The 22,522-nt window shown below is 38.2% G+C and overlaps 1 protein-coding gene across 1 annotated transcript in view; it reads right to left on the minus strand.

Moving 5' to 3' along the window:
* usp43b (ubiquitin specific peptidase 43b) overlaps positions 1-22,522 on the minus strand; it is a 154,896-nt gene that overhangs the window by 58,352 nt on the left and 74,022 nt on the right. The window contains exons 4-6 of the mRNA XM_017705676.2: positions 15,745-15,837; positions 7,415-7,550; positions 2,471-2,615 (exon numbers count right to left, since the gene is read on the minus strand). Coding sequence (XP_017561165.1) covers positions 2,471-2,615; positions 7,415-7,550; positions 15,745-15,837 — 374 coding nt within the window. The remainder of the gene's footprint in view (positions 1-2,470; positions 2,616-7,414; positions 7,551-15,744; positions 15,838-22,522) is intronic.

A 22,522-nucleotide genomic window follows, 5' to 3' on the forward strand; every position in this document is an offset into this window, starting at 1 on the left:
GTTGTCCTCCAAGCGCACTAAGCTGTAATTACTGGCATTCCAAAAAAGTGGTGATGAACTAGCCTTCATCCTCCCAACTTGGTAGTATAGTGTTATGGGGAGACTAGCTAGTAGGAGTGTAGTGGTATGTACTCGTCCCGATCCATCACGGTGTGGACATTATGGTTTAGTGTGTGCAGTCGTACGGAGTATACGTGGTTTGAAGATAGATGAGCGTAATGCAGAATCAAAGTTCTGCTTGTAAATCTTAAGCTGTAGGTGGTTAGCAAGTCAGCGGTCAGCTTTTGTATGCAAATGATTCAGACTATCAAGGATTCATAACTGCAGCAGCGTCATACCTCCTGATCCCTGATCAGCTGTGAGGCTGAGTTGGAGGTGTCTGAACACTGATCGAGAGGTATTGAAGTTAATAAAAACAAAGAGATTTGTAAAAAAACAACTGAAATTAAACTAATGAAATGACACTTGCACCTATCCACAGCACGCAGTATTTCTGCATCTGTGAAAAGAATCAGCAGGAAGCCTTTTTTAACCATTTTTTTTCTGTCACACAGTTTAAGCTGTAATATCTCTGTACACATTAGTTAATGTTAGTGTCTTTTCCCATCAAGGGCAAATCATCCACAATGCAGTCCCAACTACCTCAGGGGAGACAACATAGAGCAAACTGTAACTTGCACTACTATCTGTTCAGAATAAATGAAAAGAAACCTAGCCTTATGCATTTGGGGGTTTTTGTTGCTTTTTTCCTGTTGTAGAAAACAAAATTTGAGAGAAATATTGGATATCAACACTAAGCAACATTCAGCTTAAGTCGTGGTTCCTACATCAGTTGGCCTTGGCCTTGCCAAATTCATCAGTCCTTTGCATTACAAACAATGGATGGCTTTATATATTGACTACTTAAAGGAAGTTGTTCTATTACTCTGGGCAGAGGAGTTTATCTTATGTCTGCTGTACTGTAAATATAAAGCATATGAGATATAGAAATAAATAGAGGTCTACAAGACAGCGAGTGAGGGACTGAGTGATATGGTTTGCCTTTCCCCTCTTGAACCAAAGTAATCAGGTTGCAAAGACATCTGTGAGACCCCAGCCATTCAAGTATTTATTAGTGCTAAGACCAAAGTATTGATCTGAGTTGGCAGACGATGCTGTCGTCATAATAATGTTGACCATGTGTAACCTTGGACGTTCAGGAGGAGGAATAATGCATCTACAATGCACTTCAATAATTTTAGCATCTATGTTATACGCAGCATGTTAACAGCACAGATCCATCTCAAGTCAACTTCCAATTCCATCAATAGATATTTACATTTACCAGTCTATCACTGCCAGGGGAGGAAAGAGTACTGAAAAATCTCTGCTTATAAGTACTACTACTGCAATGATAATTCACTAAAATACAAGTAAAATTAACAATAACATATTACCCAATTAATAAAAACTAAGCTTGAAAAACAATCAGTTTAAGTTAATAACCTCACACAAAGAAGGTCCAATGCTCAAGGTTTCACTCTGCTATGGATCCTGAGGCTAACCTATGTCAGCTTTGGACACTAGCTAGCTAGCAAGCACTTGTGACAGCTTCATATTTAATAACGAGCTACAGATAAAAACACAAGCTATTTTGCTAAGATATGTTAGACAGCCAGCTAACTGATTCCTCAGGTTGGTAGCTGGGCTGTGAAAAGCTGAAATATTATGCAGGAACGTAACAGAACATATTATATTGTATTGAACTGGATCACAGTGTATCGTATTGCATTCTCGTACCGTGGCTAGCTTGTATTAGCTTGTTGCTTGGTTCATATATAGCCATTTTATAATGCTGAATGCTCTCATAAACTGAAAATGGAAACATTAACATATCAATGTAAGGCACACTTTCAGACACTCCTTATATTTGCTGCATACAGTCTTATTCAAAGATTTTGTTGATTTTCTAAGTGAAAATAAGTTCACATAATAATAGTCTCTACAGCGAACAAACTTAAATATGGCATTTTTCTGAAGATTTTACAATTGAATTTTTATTTAAAGTTTAAGGTACTGGAAAAAAAATGAAACATATAAAATGTGCTAAAATGTGCCATACATTTTACACAGGCCACATTTTTGTTTTATTTTTTCCTGTTTTTTTCCATTCCAACATGTATATTTAGCAGTGAAACAGTCGTATATTAGGATGTACAGAACCGTGTTCTGTGTACTTTCACTGTAACATAACACGTAATTTGACCAGGGCACCCAAACTTTCACACAAGTTTTTTTGTCATTTTGATTTCAGGTTTTTCTGATGGTATCTCAAAATCACTAGCACAATGCAACATCGCTCAATTTACATGTAATTCACAATTAAACATGTTTAAGTTGCATCTTTAAACATTGACAAGACCTTGATGTAGACACGTGAATCAGTAAAGTTGCTGTTGTGCAAGATAACACAAAATGTTTCTACTGTTACCTGATATTCGAGTAGACCCTCCCCTGATATAAAGGGGTGGGGCTTGGAAGGCATAGATTATGTCACTCTCAGCAATGCTTGTCAAGTCGTCCTCATCAAAAAAGGAGCGATGAAAACCTGTTGTGTAAATTTCGGTTAAAATCACCTGGAGAGGAAGACAGAAAAAAAGAGAATTAACTTTTCAGATTAACTCTTTAATTTGATTCCTCTACTGTTCCTTATTCTAAAGATTAAGTGACAAAATCGCACCACTGGTGATTAATGGATTTAGTGAATATTTTAAAGTATGTGTTAATTCATCACATTCATGTGCTACAACTTTAATGGAGCTACTAAATCTAACGCACATTTTACCGAGCTTTACAAATAGCACCATTAATAATGACCAAACTTCACATCAGCCTTCATATTGTTTCTTGGTCACACAGAGCTGCTAAGCTAAGCGCTACTGCACTGAAATGAACTGCTAACTGTAATGATTTATCACTTCAATAAAGGATGGAATGGCACAGCTGTAGAGGAACAAACACAGAAAGACATGGATACCTCCCTCCCCTCCCTCCAAGAGATACACAGCTCCCATCTCACCCGGAAAGCCCTCTGCATGGCAGGTGATCACATTCACTCACTACACAGCTTCTTCAGCCTGCTGCCATCAGGGAGGAGTACATATATATTATGTTATTCTTATATTTTCTTTTTTTTATTCTCTTAAGAGTATATATAGTGAATGGAGGAACAGCAAAGTAAGAATTTCATTGTACAGTGCAACTGCCTGTTCTGCTGTGCACATGACAATAAAAACTCTTGAATCTAAAAGTAGTCTTGGGACACTATGAATACAATGTGTTTTGCTTAGTCATAACATGGATACCTCCCTCCCCTCCCTCCAAGAGATACACAGCTCCCATCTCACCCGGAAAGCCCTCTGCATGGCAGGTGATCACATTCACTCACTACACAGCTTCTTCAGCCTGCTGCCATCAGGGAGGAGACTGCGGAGTCTCCGTGCCAGGACCAGGCTGTCCGGATGCTCAACTCTCTCCCTACATTGCACACCCCCACAAAGTTTGGACCAAAACACAGGTTCCTTTCCGTTTTCGCCACTTTAACTGCTCCATAAGTTAATTCTAAGTACACTAATGTTTACAGTGGGTTGCAAAAGTATTCATACCCCTTGAACTTTTCCATATTTTGTCACATTACAACCACAAACATAAATATATTTCACTGGAATTTAATGTGAAAGACCAACACAAAGTGGTATACAATTGTGAAGTGGAAAGAAAATTATACATGAATCAAAACATTTTTTACAAATAAAAAACTAATAAGTGCGACGTGCAAAAGTATTCAGCCCCCCTGAGTCAATTCTTTGTGGAGCCACCTTTTGCTGCAATTACAGCTGCAAGTCTTTTAGGGTATGTCTCCACCAGCTTTGCACATCTAGTGACTGAAATTCTTGCCCATTCCTCCTTGCAAAACAGCTCAAGCTCAGTCAGATTGGATGGAGAGCGTTTGTGAACAGCAGTTTTGAGATCTTGCCACAAATTCTCAATTGGGTTTAGGTCTGGACTCTGACTGGGCCATTCTAACACATGAATATTCTTTTTTTTAAACCACTCCATTGTAGCTCTGGCTTTATGTTTAGGGTCGTTGTCCTGCTGGAAGGTGAACCTCCGCCCCAGTCTCAAATCTTTTGCTGACTCCAACAGGTTTTCTTCCAAGATTGCCCTGTATTTGGCTCCATCCATCTTCCCATCAACTTTGACCAACTTCCCGGTCCCTGCTGAAGAGAAGCACCCCCAGAGCATGATGCTGCCACCACCATATTTGACAGTGGGGATGGTGTTTTCAGAGTGATGTGCAGTGTTATTTCTCCGCCACGCATAGCGTTTTGCATTGTGGCCAAAAAGTTCTATTTTGGTCTCGTCTGACCAAAGCACCTTCTTCCACATGTTTGCTGTGTCCTCAACATGGCTTCTGGCAAACTGCAAATGGGACTTCTTATGGTTTTCTTTTAACAATGGCTTTCTCCTTGCCACTCTTCCATAAAGACCACATTTGTGTAGTGCACGACTAATTGTTGTCCTGTGGACAGTTTCCCCCACCTGAGCTGTGGCTCTCTGCATTTCATCCAGAGTCACCATGGGCCTCTTGGCTGCCTCTCTGATCAGTGATCTCCTTGTTCGGCCTGTAAGTTTAGGTGGAAGGCCTTGTCTTGGCAGGTTTACTGTGGTGCCATACTCTTTCCATTTCCGGATGATGGATTGAACAGTGCTCCGTGAGATGTTCAAAGCTTGGGAAATCTTTTTATAACCTAAGCCTGCTTTAAACTTCTCCAAAACCATATTCCTAACCTGTCTGGTGTGTTCTTTGGACTTCATGATGCTGTTTGCTCCCCAATATTCTCTTAACCAACATCTGAGGCCGTCACGGAGCAGCTGTATTTGTACTGAGATTAGATTACACACAGGTGGACCCTTTTGAGTCATTAGCAGTCATCAGGCAACTTCTGAATGCAATTGGTTGCACTCAGGGAAAAGGGGGCTGAATACTTTTGCACGTCGCACTTATTAGTTTTTTATTTGTAAAAAATGTTTTGATTCATGTATAATTTTCTTTCCACTTCACAATTGTATACCACTTTGTGTTGGTCTTTCACATTAAATTCCAGTGAAATATATTTATGTTTGTGGTTGTAATGTGACAAAATATGGAAAAGTTCAAGGGGTATGAATACTTTTGCAACCCACTGTATATTTGCACTATTTATACCCACACACCTTAATCTGTCTGTGCCTTATGTCACTTTAAATGTTCATTTCAATACTTTTCTACAGTTAATGTTTATTTTTACGATTAGTGTTTTTTTAGTGTCTATTCAAATTCACAATTTTCCTGTTTACCATCTATTTAATGTTATTGCTACACCATGGGGTCTGAGAGTAACGCAAATTTCAATACACTGTATGTCCTGTACATATTGTAGCATTGACAACAAAGCTGACTTGACTTCATGGAGCAGAAGAGAACACTATGGAACACTGTAAAGTCACACTGTACCTCACTCACAGAATCCCATTAGTGTCCAGAGTGTCACACCTTGTGAGAACCTGCTTTACTTTGGCTCTGATAGCAAAGCACAGGCAGTCATGGGTAATAATACCTTTTGCTTTCATAGTTTTCCTGAGGTTGATTCCATCAGATCTTCAACACTCTAAAGTCCGTTTGAGACCAACCTTCATTTATTTAATTCCTAGTCAAAACAGCCAAGCACATTTGTGGAGTTTCTAAAACTGGAGTTCAAAAACATTATTAAAAGTTGCTCCTAAACAACCGTGCAAGACCTGGTATGTCACCAAAACTGTCAAACAGCACCTAAAGCTTTCATCTCTTTCATCAAAATCAACTCTTGCTTCAGACTTGAAAAAAGCCAGTTGCGATTTCTGGTCTTCTTTTTTATTTATGCGCTATACTAAATCACATTCATTCTGAAAGGGTCATGCCTGATTTTTGTCATGGCTGAATTAATGAATTAAAAAAATAGTAATTATCCATTAAAATATGCAGTTTTGCAAATGTTTTTTTTTTCAGGAGAGTATGTGTAAATCAACTAAACATACAGTGCCCAAACTTATGCATACAACTTCATATGTTTTATAATGTGTAATTGTTTTGAAATAATTTTTTGAATAATTCAAAACCATTGGCAATTCATATGAGTTTTAGCTACAACAAATCATTATCAGTAATAATAATAAATGTCAAAATTTCATAGCGAATCCTCAGTGCATCCAAGAAATTTGAAGTGCATTCTAAGAAAGAACACTCTTACCATAACATTAAAAACTTTAAGGAATTGCTTTTCAAAGTTTTTACTGGAACATTGTCAATAAATATTCACACAATATAAAGAGCAGCTCACAATTCCAATGTTATAAAAAAATCTTAAATGAAAATAAGGTTTTTCTTATGACAACGATGATACGGCCCTTGTTCTGTTAGAACAATACTGTTTACATCTATTACTGCACAGAGTAATATTGTTTACTGTTTACATCTGTTTTCATCTGTCACTTGATGCACTTTATGAACAGCTGCTCCACTTACTTGTACATACGCACGTGTAACTTTAATTTTATTTCAACTTTGCACATACTGTACGCTTTTTTGCTTTTACCTTTTACTACTGTTTTTTAGAATTATTCTTATATTTTCTTTTTTTTTATTCTCTTAAGAGTATATATAGTGAATGGAGGAACAGCAAAGTAAGAATTTCATTGTACAGTGCAACTGCCTGTTCTGCTGTGCACATGACAATAAAAACTCTTGAATCTAAAAGTAGTCTTGGGACACTATGAATACAATGTGTTTTGCTTAGTCATAACGTTCCAAGCTAACAATATAATTTATACTTATATAGCCAGGTTTACTAACAGAAAATCAAAATGATGCTTGTAATTGACTAAAAACTTATGCAAGTTAGGCGAGTGGAAGTAGACAAACATCTGTGGGACGACATTAGTGTCACTTTTTCCTTTAAATACCTCAGTATTTAGAATTTTATTCAGGCTAATACTTTGTTGCGTATTTCTATTTGAATGACAGCTTCTTCTCTTTTAGTCGTGGAGTGCATGATGCCGATCCAGACGAATGGATTGCATGGTGAATTTTCCCTTTTTTATGGCCAGTTCTTCAGAGATTTCTGACTTTTTCTAAGACTTAATTTTTCATGCTTGATTTTGGAATTTACAATGATCGATAAGTCTTTTGATTTATATGATCGATAAATAACTACGTCTATGAATTTTTGAATCTAGTATAGCACATTCTCCATAATACCCTAACAAATGAAATACTTCTGAAAAAAATAAATGATAGACGTGTCCCAAGACTACACCTGAGCACTGTAATTATGAATGTGTGTGTATGAAGGGTCACCTGGTCAGGTGAAATCTTGCCCTCGTCTGCCACCATCCTCCGAAGGCAAGCTAGGGAGCCAAACAAAGGAACAGCCAGCCCCACTCTCAGATACCTCTGCCCTTTACTGCTGAACACCAGAGTCACGCACAGTGGCCTAAACCGCATAAAGACAGACAGAGAGAAATAGAAGAGAAAATCATAAAAGGCACAAAGTACTCAAACTCTAACCCCTGTATCATAGTCCAACTGCTTTTTTTTGCCTCACAGGAGTTTCATGAATAAATCAATACATTTAGCATTAATAATACATCGTTATAGTGACTTTATATGTGTAAAACCTAATAGAATCTATACTCCTATGCATTTTTAAGCAGGATACTATACTTGGCTCTGACCTTTTCACCCTCTGAAACTGAAAGTGCTTCTGCTGAGGAGGCCACAGAGAGGCAACAAAGTGGCTTTAGCCAGGACAACAACCATAAACTGTATCTACTTGGGAGATATTTGCCTGCTGTGTGGACTATGAATAAACAATGAGGCGCTGAGAATAACTTGGGTGGGTTTGAATTTGTGGGAAGAGTGCACGCTGTTCAGTTGCCCTCATTTAAGGCTAGTCAGAAGATTTTCAGTGCATATTCTTGGTTGGATTGTAAGAACAACAAGAAACCATTTCTATGGAACATGCTACTCAGATTTGGTCCATATATTACAAAATTTTGATGGCTGTCTTCAACTTATCAGGGCCCAGTTTTGCAAAAACATAATACTGATAGTTAAGATTAACTAGTAGAGAGAGTGATGAATGTAATGCTTGTGCTACCATTTAAGAATCACTTTAATGCCAAGTTTCTTTCAGCCCCGTTCACCAGTTTCTGCCATGAAGACACTTAATAGTTCAACCCAATTTTGTTCAACTCATTAGCTTTTTGCTAAAACTGCTACTGTCAAAGAATTCTCACCAATGGATAAACATTTATTATACAGTACCAGTCAAACATTTAAACACATTAACCCATGAAAATGGTTTTTATTAGTTTTCTTATTTTCAACGTTTTGGCCTAAAGGAACTACAGATCAGCTTTTGGGCCACGTCTGATCTCAGGATTCCAGCATCAGGTCCCCAAAGAGCCTCAGGTTTTCAGCACCAACTCTGATTGATCCAACTTTGAAGATGAGATAATGTGTGCAAGCTTCTGGATTTTCAAGGTGCACTGGGTCTACTCCCATCATTCCTGGGAAAATCAAGCAAACACTGATAATATTAGCCAAGCCCAATCCAAAGACAATCGTATATGCACTGCAGAATGTATGTTCTCCAATGCTGATGTGGTGGTTTGTCTTGAGACACTGTGACGCTCTAGAATCTCATTTGATGTGATCATATGGTAGATAAATTCATCATTCTAGTGTCTAGTCTAATTTATGTTTCATTGTGTGTTAACTAGTACTACTCCTGATTTTCATTTGGGCAAAGTAGGCTCCTGTCTTTTTTTACTTCTGTCTTCTTACTAATAGCTTTACTATGAAGCTTTGTTTTACCCATGTGTGTGTATTTTATACTCTAACATCTAAGATAAGCACTACAATTGAGTGATCAAATTTCCTTTATACACCGAGATACTCCATAGTGTTACCTATTAAGTATACCACATTTGGGACTGGTGCTCCTTTTAATGAAATATAATTATTTTTTACTTTTATAATTATTATTCTAACTATTAGTAATAATTAACCCACAAATACTAAAGGTGCTTTTAGGACTTTGACTCATTTCATACAACATTTATATCAGTCCACTCAAAAAAGGCCACTTCACCTAGTTATTAAAACCGACTAAATTACTTTACATATACACTGTAACACCCAACATAAACTACTTACTTGTGAATCAGGTACTGTTTATGCATCATTAAGGACAGAACATCATAATTACTACTTCATGTTAACTATTATTAACAAACTACAGTTCTTGGCTGCTTTTATGTACTGCAATTTAGCAATTTTTGCCATTATAGAGATTAATTAATAGAGAAAAATTGCTCAACATAAATGTCCTTGAGACCTCACACATAAGTGAACCATGTACATCAGTCTTAAACTTACTAACTGACATGAGTACCAAAAATATATTGGGCCCCATCCAGCACAGTGATTGTGCACATTATATTTGTTACAGTAATTCTGCAAGTGAACTAGGATAACTTTCTTTGGCTTTGAGGAGTCCAGAACAGGTCAGTATACACTTCTGAATGTTTTTCTGGGGTCAGTTTTGAGAGTTTCCAGGGGTTAGTGTAGTGGTTGGGTAGTGTAGTGGTTAACACCTCTGCCTTCTACACTGTAGACTGGGGTTCAATCCCCCACCTGGGCAAACACCCTACACTATACCAATAAGAGTCCTTTGGCAAGACTCCTAACACTGCCTTCAGCTCCCTGCGTAAAATGATCAAATTGTAAGTCGCTCTGGATAAGAGCGTCAGCCAAATGCCATAAATGTAAATGTTATAGAATTCTAGAGGGTCAGTACAGGAAGCCGTGCAGCTCTGGACACTGAGGAGGACGACAGGAAGTACACTTGCTGTAAGAGCTTTAGGTTGGTCGAGCAGGTTGGTTGGCTAGTCTAATTTAGCTGACAAATGCTTGAATGATTTGCTGTCTATAATAGCACCTACACTACAGCACTGCACTTTAGCAAAATGTAATTTTGTTTGGTAATGCTGCTTAGATAACTGGCCAAACTGCAGCTTGCATTGTTCATTAACAGTTACCACAATCACTCCCCGATTGATGTAAATTTACCTCAGAAATGCAATATCTTGTGCAGATCAAAGTCAGAAAATTCAGTCAGAAAATAAAAGCTTAAAGCTGTGGGGTTGAGCTGTGGTGGAGCTGAGCTTAAGTTATTTATGTTTCTAAGGCTATGCTACTGTCAATCACAGTGTTGTCTGAAACACTCACACAGGCCTCATCAAGTATAGAAGTTGCAACTTTTCACTGTTTGAAATTTCTTTTTTTCCCCTGGAAGTTCTTTTCTTCTTTTCTCTATCATGCAAAGAAAACAATATTTGGAAACAAACTGGAACCCTTCAGCACCATCTGTATGCCAAAAGACAAAGAGTATTATCAGCATGTGTAGTAGGTGTAGTGCATCTTAGTAGTAGACAGTAATGGGACAGTAACACTGCCACTCAAGTTCATTCATGTTTTAACTGACTGAGTGTTTTAACTACACCTCTAAGCTGAAATATAACAAAAGTCTGTAAACAAAAACCCTCAGACACACAATTAACCTGACAAAAATCTATTATACACAAGCAGGCTAATCTGCTCATAGACACCCACCAGGTCTCCGTGACAACAAACAGAGCAGGCTGGCATTTAATCAGTCCTCATTGGCCGTGGGAAGTGTTCCTAATGTTCTCTCTGGCTGTGGGAAACGTTCCTAATGCTGACTAATGACTCGTTTTGTGTCATTCCACTGCAGGAAATGCAGCTCCTCTTACTAAACAGAAACCCCAACTGGAATAACTGGCCAAGAGATTCTAGATGATTCCATTTGCATCGGTGTATCATGTTTACTCGTGGGACGCCATTCCAGTGAAAGGATAACAGAGTGTCATGTTAGAGAGGCTTAGCTTGTCTCATATTTCTGTTGGAGTGAACGATTTGATCTCTACCTGTATCGTTTTATCATACCTCTGAGTTGGATTTCAGAAGAGACACATCCATGCTCCGCCCACCAGAAGCAGCTTTTCTTTTTAAGCAATTAAGCAATAAAATGGAAAAAAAGTATTTTTATTTCATAAGAGCAACAGATTAATAATATTTCATAGTAATATTATCGAAGCGAAGAAGGACAATTTTTCAATGTCAACATGTGAATCCTGCTTAAACGACCTACCATACGTTACAAATTCTATCCATGTAATGGTGCTTAATTTCCAAACTTGACCACCAATAAATACATTCATAACGAGCGTGGACAAGCTTTACACAACACTAACAAAAACCTCATTAAAGATAAAGAGCATTTTTTGGCAATACAGAAATTGTCTAGCTTCAATTAGTGACAAAATCATAGTTTAACTCGACAGTGTAGCATTTAGACTCTAAAGAAACACGCATTGTGTTGGCAATTCATTCAGGGTGATGGCGCTGTGAACTTCTTTTAACCTCAATCAGATGGAAATCAGTACAAGATTCTCAATTCATTTTTTAAATCTTTTAATCATTAAACAGTAAAATAAAATCTTTTACTGTCCTGTTGCGGCTCCACAGCAGGATTCGATTTTTAGGTAAAAATAATCCTCCTTTGCAGTAAAATAAAGCTCTGCTGATCGTTCTAGCAGTTTAACAATAAATGGTTTAAAATGCTGGAGTTAATAACTGCTATTTCTGCTTTAACCCTAAAGATTGATGCACAGACTGCTGGTCACTATAACAATGCTGACAAAAATTTGGCCTAGCTTGTAGCTAACAAAACAACAAAGAGACAGATTAAAGATGGACACCAATTATCTGGAAACAAATTGGCTTATATGTATTTATACTCACTCAGCGTTTCGGATACGTTTAATCTGCGACAAGAAGCTGTCAAGCACTAAAAGGTGTGAAGATGAAGTCGCTTCTCATTTGCCAGCTTCTTGTTTGAATTTTCTCAAGAAGAAGCCGGCGAATGCGAAGCTGACTTCAGCCTCATGAAAAGTCAAAGGTTGAGAGACATTTTACGAGAAACTACTCTATTTTTTGAAGAAAAGTTTCCTGCCGGAGATGTGAGAAAAGTGGTAATAGCTGAGCTAAAGCTTAAAGCAGAGCAATGTCTGCATTTTATCCTATACTAGGGCACATTTATAGCCAAGACGGACATAAAATGTTGTGGCTTTCAAGCTGGTTTGATTTTTATTGAAAGGACTAACATTTCGGCTGCCGACCCCTGGTTTAGGCAAATTGTGATGTATTGGTTCTGTGTTTAGAGTATTTCTTTCTGATTACCAGTTTGTTTTCCTGTTTTCTGACCTTTTGCCTATTTATTACGATTCTCTCTTTTGCCTAAACCTTTGGACTTTGTTATGAATGTGATCTTCTGGTTTTGGATTGTTTTGAATTTGACCTTGGCCTGTTTTATGACAATGATTTTGACAATGAACTCCCTCAAACGAGTAAAGCCTCTTCAGTTGTTACATTCTGTATGCATCTGTCTCAACTGTCCTGTTACAGATCACATTGCTTACTTATTAAAATCAATGCAATAACAGTATTAAGTAGTCCCATGATTAACAGAGAACAGCAGATATATACGTGTGTGTGTGTGTGTGTGTATACATGCAGAACTTCGTCAAGGCCATCAATACTGACACAGACAGTTATATCACAGTATCCATTTGTGAGCATGTTCCTTGTGTGAGCAGCCCCCAAACAATAAGAGAACTGGTGAGTCTAGTTCAGTGTTTACACATCAGAGCAGAGTTTCCATATAGTACATGGCCCCTGGCTAAACTCAAAATAGCAAGAGCAGTCCACACAATAATCTTAGGCATCTTCGGCAATATGTTGCTTAGAAGCTGTGCACTCTTTAAGCTCTGAATTCGTTCAGGGGAGGGACACATTTGAAGAGACTCAGGTGGAAAGAAAGCTGAGAAAATGGATGAAGAGTTTTAAAGGATACATGATGAATGAGGAAAAGCACTTAACCTCCAGACAGGGCTTACAATCTGTGTATATGTGTGTGTATATGTGTGTGTGTGTGTGTGTGTGTGTGTGTGTGTGAGATGGGCAGAAATGAGTGCCAGTCACACCCTAGTACCTTAACGAGTGGTGTGAGTGAGGGAGGGAGAAGCTGCCTGTCTCTGACACCCCTCAGGCAGGAATCTGAGGGAAGCACTAAATCAGCTTCTTTAATTACTACACTCACTTCTCCTACTGCGCACCTGCTGCTGAAACCTGTCTCATTTTCACTGACAACACCAAAAAAAAGAGAAAAAGAAGCTGACACACCAGTTTAATATTTCTTATGGTTTATAGAAAAAAAAAAACATTGGGATTCATCAACTACTGCTTCGAACAGAAAGAATGTCCTATGAATAGGGCTGGCCTGTAAAATGATTTTACAGGCTTTAAATGCTTGTTACTTCTGAACTCAATCCCAAAAACACCTCTAAAAACTAAAATATTTGACGTGCTGTTGATTAATTTCAGATGCACGATTAAGTGACTTGCATCTCGAATCACAAACACGCTTAAATGACTCATAACTCAGACTTGAGATCAAGAACAGCGAAATTACAGTTGCAAAAAAGAGATGTACAAAATACTCATTGAATCAGGACCACTAAAACCTTTTGTTTCTGACCTCAGGTGTGTGAATTTGCTTTTCAGTTTAACCATGTGCAGTGTTACCTTGGCAACTGTAGTCACTGCCATGATGCGGATCTCTCTTTTTTCCCATTTCCGTGTTGGCATTCTTATTTTGTTGTTTACTAAGTGAACTATCTGAAATAAATACGAAGCACTTCACTGGAACTGCAGTCCAACTCATTGTTTTGAAAAAGGGGAAAGTGGCAAAATGTGGGTGTTTACCCCAGTGAAACTTATTCTGGCCCTGGAGCTAGTTACGGGAAACGTTCTCCTGAGTCATCATGACCACGTCCTGGAGGACATGAAGAAATCAAGAAAGGTAAACAGCAGTAATTACTCTAATTTTGTTCTCTTTACAGATGTGCCAGGTTCAATACAGTTTCATAAAACAAGGTTTTCATTACAAAAAAAAAAAAACTGTAGTCTAAAGGACACAACAAAGCGCTACATGCAGTAAACGCAGTGTTTAAAGGAAAGAGGCCAGACTACAAACGTTAATTTAGCTTTAGTGTAGTTAATCTATCCACAGTTTAGGTGAATTACAGATCGCATTCCTTTAAAACGTAACTACACTTCAGCTGAATTTATTACTATGCTAGCAAACAAACTAGGCTGAAGGATTTCTGTAATAGAAGGCTTGTTATTTAAAGTGGTGAACCTTACAGGAACAGCTAATAACGAAACTGTAAGTCTCTACTAAAGACTCATGACTCAACTGGGACAGGCAGCTTAGAAGCTTGCAACTCATATCCAAGCAGACTCCAGACCCATACACATCTCTGGTGGAGGCTACTCTTCTCCGATACCAACAGCCATGACTTGTGTGATTTGTTGGAATAAACACATTTGCGTGTCTGTTCTTTAAACCTGCTGTAAAACTGTTTATTAGAAAAGAAAGGGAGGAAAAAAAAAGAGTGAACATTCTAACCTGAAGTGGTTACATAACTGAGCCAATTTTGGAGGCTATGGTACTCGGATAAGGATCACTATACTTACTGATTTGAGAGATTTCTTCAATGTTGTTGTGTCTCTATGATATATGAAACTCATCACACATTGCAAGTATTTTCCTTCTGATCATTTGAAGTCATGCGTCCCACATATGATTTCTTAGGCATCTCTGTTTCTTTGCTTCAGTGGTCGTGTGGAAAGCGGGGTTTGTTGAGGTGAAGTGGCATTTATGTGGCATTCAACTAACAGTGATATTTCACTAATTTACAATGAATCCATCCAATAACAGTGATCCATATAAAGGCTTTTGCCAATGTAGTTAATTGTGGGCTACAATTTTTGTGGTTTAAGAAAAGGTGGCACTTAAATGCTAAATAGAGAAACTAGTTATTCAGGCCAGCCCTGCCTTTGAGCTATCACAGGCTACTATTATAACAAAGCTTATAATATAAGAAATAAGAAACTACAGCATCATTTGAACATTATTTAATACATTGTGTTAAGAGTATTATTAAGACACACTGACAGTGCCTTTGTGTCCACACATAAGCCTATGTAGGATCTGTGTGTTTGCAGTACACACCAGTGGATGTGACGGCGCATGTATGCCCACGTGTGTTTGTGAATATGACTGTGTGCGTGTGCACACGAGCGTGTATTTACTCATATGAATGGGTAACTCCTCTAAAATGTCAGGATTTCCCCTGCAGGCTGAGGTATAGCGCTTACAGGGTGGGGTGTGCCACAGGGCTCCAGTCTGAATAGAACATTGTTTATGATTTAGAAGAGCTGTTTCCACAGCAGGCGGCAGCCAATTCAGCCTATTGTCTCTGACTGTAACTGCAGAGCTCTGCCCTGTTGTCCTGCACCCGCTGCCTGCAGGGGTACCACCATAAACAGACACTTCCTGTACATTTACGTATGGCATGACAATTGATGATCCAGTGTTCTAACAGCCATTTTTGTGAAACTGTCAGGGTGTAAACAAATCTATGAAACCGCTAAATTACTTGCCAGAAGCACTTGAGATTTACTCCTGTACTTACCTGGTTTGGCGCAAAGGGATGGGAAGGGAGATACAGAGGAAAGGATCGAAGGTGTGACTCTGCTTAAGGCAATGTGGGCACGTCAGAGATGACCTAAAGAAGAAAAAAACAGGGCAAATTTAGAAAGGAATGAGATTAATATGACGATTGGACAATTCATGCAAAAGCTGCAATGCACTAAGGGAAGTAAAAAAAAAAGTAAAAATGAATTGTATGTAGCTTTCAGTCATTTATTAACAGACAGTGTGATTCATGAAAATTCCAGTATTCTACTTTGGTAACATAGGGCCAGTAATATCACTGATTATTTGCAATATACAACAAGTAACTGTGCTGTTCTTTGACAAGTGATAATTTACTATTAGATGACAAAATATATGACAAAAAAAAAAATTATATTTGAAGACATTATCATACAAGATGAGCACCAAAATATTTTTGAGGTTTGTTAAGTAATAACAGACAAAAAAGGACCTGTCACATTTAACAATGCTATCAAAAACTATGCAAAAAAAATGTTTATTCTATGTTTAATAAGGTTTTATTGTATGTTTAACATCCTGCATTGCACAAAGTCTAATTAAACAGGCTTTTGTAATGAAACGTTTCAGTGTTCTCTAAAGGAATGTTCTGGCGAAAATCTAAATGATACACGACCCCATTTCCAAAAACGTTGGCATGCTGTAAATAAATGTAAATAAAAATAGAATGCAATGATATGCAAATCATGTAAACTATATTTTTGAAGGAAAATACTATAAAGACAACATATGAAATGTTTTATTGTTTTTCAAAAAATATATGCCCATTTTGAATTTGATGCCAGCGACACGTTCCAAAAAAGTTGGGATTTACCACTGCGTATCACCACCACTTCTTTTAACAACACCCTGTAAGCATTTGGAAACTGAGGAGATGCTGCTGTAATTTTGAAAGTAAAAGTTTTCCCCATTCTTACTTGATACAGGATTTTAGCTGCTCAACAGTTCAGGCTCATTTGTCGTATTTTTCATTTCGTAATGTGCCAAATGTTATCAGTGGGTGTCAGATCTCAAATGCAGGCAGGTCAGTTTAGCACCTGGACTCTTTTTAAAAAAAAAAGAAAAAAAAAGAGCAACGTTGTTGTAATAAATGCAGAACTAAGTTGAAATAAGCAAGCCCTCTGAAAAAGACGTTGTCTGGATGGCAGCATATGTTGCCAAAATATGTATATATCATTCAGCATTAATGGTGCCTTCACAGATGTGCACGTCACCCATGCCATGTACACTAATGCATCCCTATACAGTCTTGAATACTGGCTTTGGACTGTGCACAGATAACAAGCTGAGTGGTCTTTAGCCTGGAGAACAAAGTGTCCATGATTTCCAAAAAAACACTTCTCCACTTCCCCTTAGTCCATTTTTGGTCCTGTTTATATTTGGTTTCTTCTTTGTGTTTTAGAGCTTTAACTTGCATTTGTGGATGCAGCCATGAACCGTCTTCACAGACAATGTTTTTCAGAAGTGTTTCTGAGCCCATGCAGTGATTTCTACTACAGAATCATGTCTGTTTTTAATGCAGTGCCACCTGAGGACCCAAAGATCATGGCCAGCAAATATTGGTACTTGGCCTTGTTCCTTACATACAAGGATTTTTCTGGATTCTTTGAATCTTTTAATGTTACTATGTTCCATAGATGAAGAAAAGCAAAAGCTCTTTGCTATTTTACATTAAAAAACTTTTTTTTGAACGTGTTGTTGGCATCAAACTCAAAATGGGCGAATATTTTTCAATAAACAATAACATTTCTCAGCTTCAACATTTGATATGTTGTCTTTATACAATTTTCAATGAAATATAGGGTTTAAATGATTTGCACATTGCATTTTGTTTTTATTTACATTTTGCACAGCATGCCAACTTTTTTTGGTAACAGGGTTGTAATTTTCCACTCATCCCAGATACATTAGAATAATCAAGACATGCCTGATGTCTAGATTTTGCTATAGTTTAACACTGGAGCTACAAGGAAAATGTTGCTAATATACACTAGAAATCTACTGCCAATTCTTTTCCATGAATACACCTCCAAAATGTCCTTCAACCTGCTCAAGCTGTATCTGCGTCTTCATTAAAGTCTTGCCAACTTATCAATGCTGTTTAGGACACCGGGTTCCCAGTCCCAGCCCCCATGCTCTGCATATGTTTGTGTTTTTCTTACTCTGCACACTGACTCCAGAGCAAGAGGAGCTCGTTCATTAGCTCAGTGGAATCAGGTGTGCTCTATGAGATTAAAGCACAAAAATGTGCACAGTGTGGGGTCCCGAGAACTGGGACTGGGAAGCCCTGGTTTAGGACACAGTGATAAAACTTCACTGAGTAGCTGACAGCCAGTTTGGGCAATTCTGACTCATGTTTGCTTGCACAGTGATATTGGCATTACAGATTATGTATACAGTTTCTGTTGAATCTTTTTATTAATAAATCTTAATTTTGGATATACAAACTGAAAATGTATGTTCATAAATCAAAACAACAGAAATCTAAATCTAATGTGAGTCCACGTGTCTGTGTGACCCGCACGATTGAGAAGGGGAGTTGGATTCGGTGAAAGAGTCCGAATTCAAGAAATAAGTGATTGTGACCTTAATGGAGACCTGTATGAAGATCGAGCAGGTTGAGAGAAGTTTTGGTGATATGTTCATGGAAATAACATTGACTTCAAGGTGTTTCTTAGTAACGTTAGCCGCAAAGCAACAGCACCAAACTATCCATCCATTTTCTAAGCCGCTTCTCCGTCAGGGTCGCGGGGGGTGCTGGAGCCTATCCCAGCAGTCATCGGGCGGAAGGCAGGATACACCCTGGACAGGTCGCCAGTCCATCACAGGGCAGACAGACAGACACAGACAGTCACTCACACCTAGGGGCAATTTAGCATGTCCAATTGGTCTGACTGCATGTCTTTGGACTGTGGGAGGAAACCGGAGAACCCAGAGGAAACCCATGCAGACACGTGGAGAACGTGCAAACTCCACACATAGAGGACCCCGGTCGCCCGGCCGGGGAATCGAACCCAGGCCCTCCTTGCTGTGAGGCAGCAGCGCTACCCACCACGCCACCATGCCGCCCAACACCAAACTAAAGGAACAAAATTTGAACACAAACATATTTCAGCTGATTGACTATATCTGAGCTAAGGGGAAAACTATGTGCATTAGATTTTTTGCCATACCACTACTTTAATATCCGCTATATGCTCAAAAAAGGCATTTTGTGACATAAATAATCTGATGATGATTAATATCATCATATTCTTATGAGGTAGGCCTCTCTTACTTTTAAACAGCTTGCCAAATAACATTAAATAACATTTACATTTAGTGTTATCATTATGCATCCTTGTAATTTACTGCTATTGAGCAAGAATAAAACATATTACATGTTAAAATGTTCACAAAAAAGTTTAGATATTGGTCATCCCTAATTCAAAGTTAACTTGCAGAATACTACAATAATATTGTGCACAGTAATATTAGTGCACAGTAAAGATTGTCACAGAGGAGTAATGTTCAGTTGTAAAGGAAGTGATGTCATACGAGCAGAGAGGAAGCTGTGAACTGCTATTGGAGGACGATTACTCCAGCCAAAGGGAACAGATAGACACAGCAGTTTCCATTTAATTGCATCATTCTTACCACTGCTTTTCGTAAAGCTCTGTGGCTTATTCCTAGTTCACACATTTGTTTAAGGGCTCTGACTTGAAAATAACACAGTACTTTTGAGTAATGGACGATGGCAGAGAGAGACCAATGAAAAGAACTTTTGATTGCTGCACTGACAGCGAATGAGGTCAAACGCTGCATGCTTTTCAATGAGAATGACGCTCAGAAAAGGTTCTTGTCATAAACCTTTCAACGTCTATTTATAGCTTTAGAAAAATGAAAAACAAATCTCCATCCTCCCATGAGATTTATGGAGGTAATTCTCATAGCAGCACCTGACAAATACACACAAGACTCGTTTCTGTAGCCACACAGCCATTTAGTTGAATTCACTTACATAAATCAACTGTAAGAGTAAAAGGTTCTTTATAGACAGATGCGACTTCGGCTGAAAACAAACGAGAATATTATCATCAGCATTCAGCATCATTACATCGCTCGATTGGAAATGATTTCCTTCTCAGTCTGCACCTGACAGCCCTGTGGAGAATGAAGATCAGAAAAAAGTGAGTGAGAGAGACAGAAAGACAGTGAGACGGAGGGAGAGAGGGGCTTAAGAAAGCCCTATTCAGGTCCAGCCAGCTGCCTGCTCCTTTCCTTCCCTCCCTCCTTCTCTCTCTCGCTCTCTCTCTCTCTATAACTCTCTCTCTCCTTCAGTGTTAGAGCTGCAGCTCACCCACAGATGTCTATTCCTGAAAAGACACCCATCAGCTGCGCCTGCTCGCTGCATACAAACAACGATGAGTCCTCACTACAGCTGCACAGATGCTGAGCTGCCTGTAAGCACTTAATATATGAGGCTGGTGGACCACATGTGTCAAAATAAGTAGAGCATTTAAAATCCATACACTTCCAGCCTGCTCTTTAAACCCCCTAGTACCACAAGCACAGACCTCATCAACTACGTAAATGAGAGATTAGAGCTGTATCAATACAAAATTTTATGACAGGATTTATATATTTATATATTCTCTCTCTCTCTCTCTCTCTCTCTCTCCCCATATACATATATATATATATATATATATATATATATATATATAAAAACAATGTTTATTTTGTTTTTTTTTTTATTCGTTTAACATTCATTTTCTCCCATAAACCACATATTTAGTATCCTATATGAAGGTTTTTTTTCCTTTCATGATGTTGGGAGTGGGCTATATACGCTCAAGAATTAGCAATTTATCAATTGATGTGATAAATTCTACCTTCATTAAATACATATATAAAAATGTGTATAAATTTAAATACAAATATCTAAGAGTAAACAATTTCAGGCGCAGTACAGAGGATTTTCCCCCCTCTTTTAAGAAGGAAAGCACAATGATATTGGAATCTTATCATTATGGACAGATATTTAAAGATAAAATAGTGGCATCAGACAGACCAGAGTCAGAATCAGAAGAGCTTTATTTCACCAGGTACATCACACATACAAGGAACTGGTAAGTGAACACATGTATGACATGTAACATAATGAACTGACCAGACAAGCACAGACTGTTAACCTCTTAAAAGGTCCGGACTTATTACATATGAAGTCATATTATTCAGTAACTACAGGGACTCCAAAGCAAACTGGTTGAGCTAATTACAAAATTACAAAACTAAATTCACTAATATACAAACAATAAATAAAGATTTAAAAATCAGATTTAAAATCTCAACATATGTAGGTCTGAGATATATTTAATAATATAATATAATATAATATAATAGAACATTATAGGATGATACAAACATTTGTAAAATTGTGCAAATACGCATTATGTTACAGAGGAGTTACATTTTAGACTTTTAGATCTGATTAAACCATCTCAAACCAGTATTTGATTCATGTCCTAAAATATTTCATTCTATTTATTTTACTGCATTTGTAACCCTATTGACACATTTCTCTGTTATGCTACACCAGACAGATGTTGTTTCAAATTCTACGTTTTATAAATGCTTACGTGTCACTTGGCATATAAACTATATGGATAAAAGTATTAGGACACCTACACATTACACCTATGGGAAGTTCTCATGACATCCCATTCTAAATCCATAGGCATTAATATGGAGTTGGTCCCACCTTTGCAGCAATTACATATTGCACTCTTCTGGGAAGCTTTCTTCAAGATGCCTGTGGTAATTTTTGCCTATTCATCCAGAGGAGTATTTGTGAGGTCAGACACTGATGCTGGACGAGAGGGCCTGGCTCACAATCTCTGTTCTCATTTATCCCAAAGGTACATGATGGGGTTGAGGTCAGGGCTCTGTGCTTTCCAGTCAAGTTCTTCCACACCAAGCTCGCCATGCCATGCCTTTATGGACCTTGCTTTATGCACTGGGGCTCAGTAATGCTGGAACAGAAAAAGGGTCTTCCACAAACTGTTCCCACAAAAGAAGCATACAATTGTCCAAAATATCTTGGTGCTGAAGCATTAAGATTTCCCTTGACTTGAAGTAAGGCCAACCCCTGGAAAACATCCCTACAGCATTATCCCTCCTCCACCAAACTTTACAGTTGAGACAACGCAGTCAGGCAGGTAACATTTTCCTGGCATTCGCCAAACCCAGACTCGTCCATCAGACTGCCAGATAGAGAAGTGTGATTAGTCACTCCACAGAATACGTTTCCACAGCTGCTCCACATTCCAGTGGTGGTGCACTTTACACCACTTCATCCAATGCTTGTGCTTGGTAATGTAAGGTTTGCATGCAAGTCTTTTAGCCCCAGCTTTTTTTGCTATATTTATGACAGAAGTTTATAAAGGATATGTAAGGCTAAGCTTGGAATTTGCTGTGTCTGTGCTGGACCTTGGTAAGATGAACTGAAGTGCAGTTAAAAGCATGCAAGCCCAATTATTATAGACATAACGAGGCACTGGCTATACTCTCTCTTACTTGATAATGCAACAGACTGAAGTTAAAGCTCCCTAAACCCCTAATACAAAAAGAACAACATAACAGATTGCTGGTGTCTTTCTTACTTTCCTCAATTAGTAATTGTTTTGCTTCGTTCACTGCTATTCAAGTCTCTTTTAGAATGAGCCACTCAGGGGACTCTGAGGCATATCTGCATA

The sequence above is a fragment of the Pygocentrus nattereri genome, chromosome 14, assembly GCF_015220715.1.
Source record: "Pygocentrus nattereri isolate fPygNat1 chromosome 14, fPygNat1.pri, whole genome shotgun sequence".
Taxonomy (NCBI): Eukaryota; Metazoa; Chordata; class Actinopteri; order Characiformes; family Serrasalmidae; genus Pygocentrus; species Pygocentrus nattereri.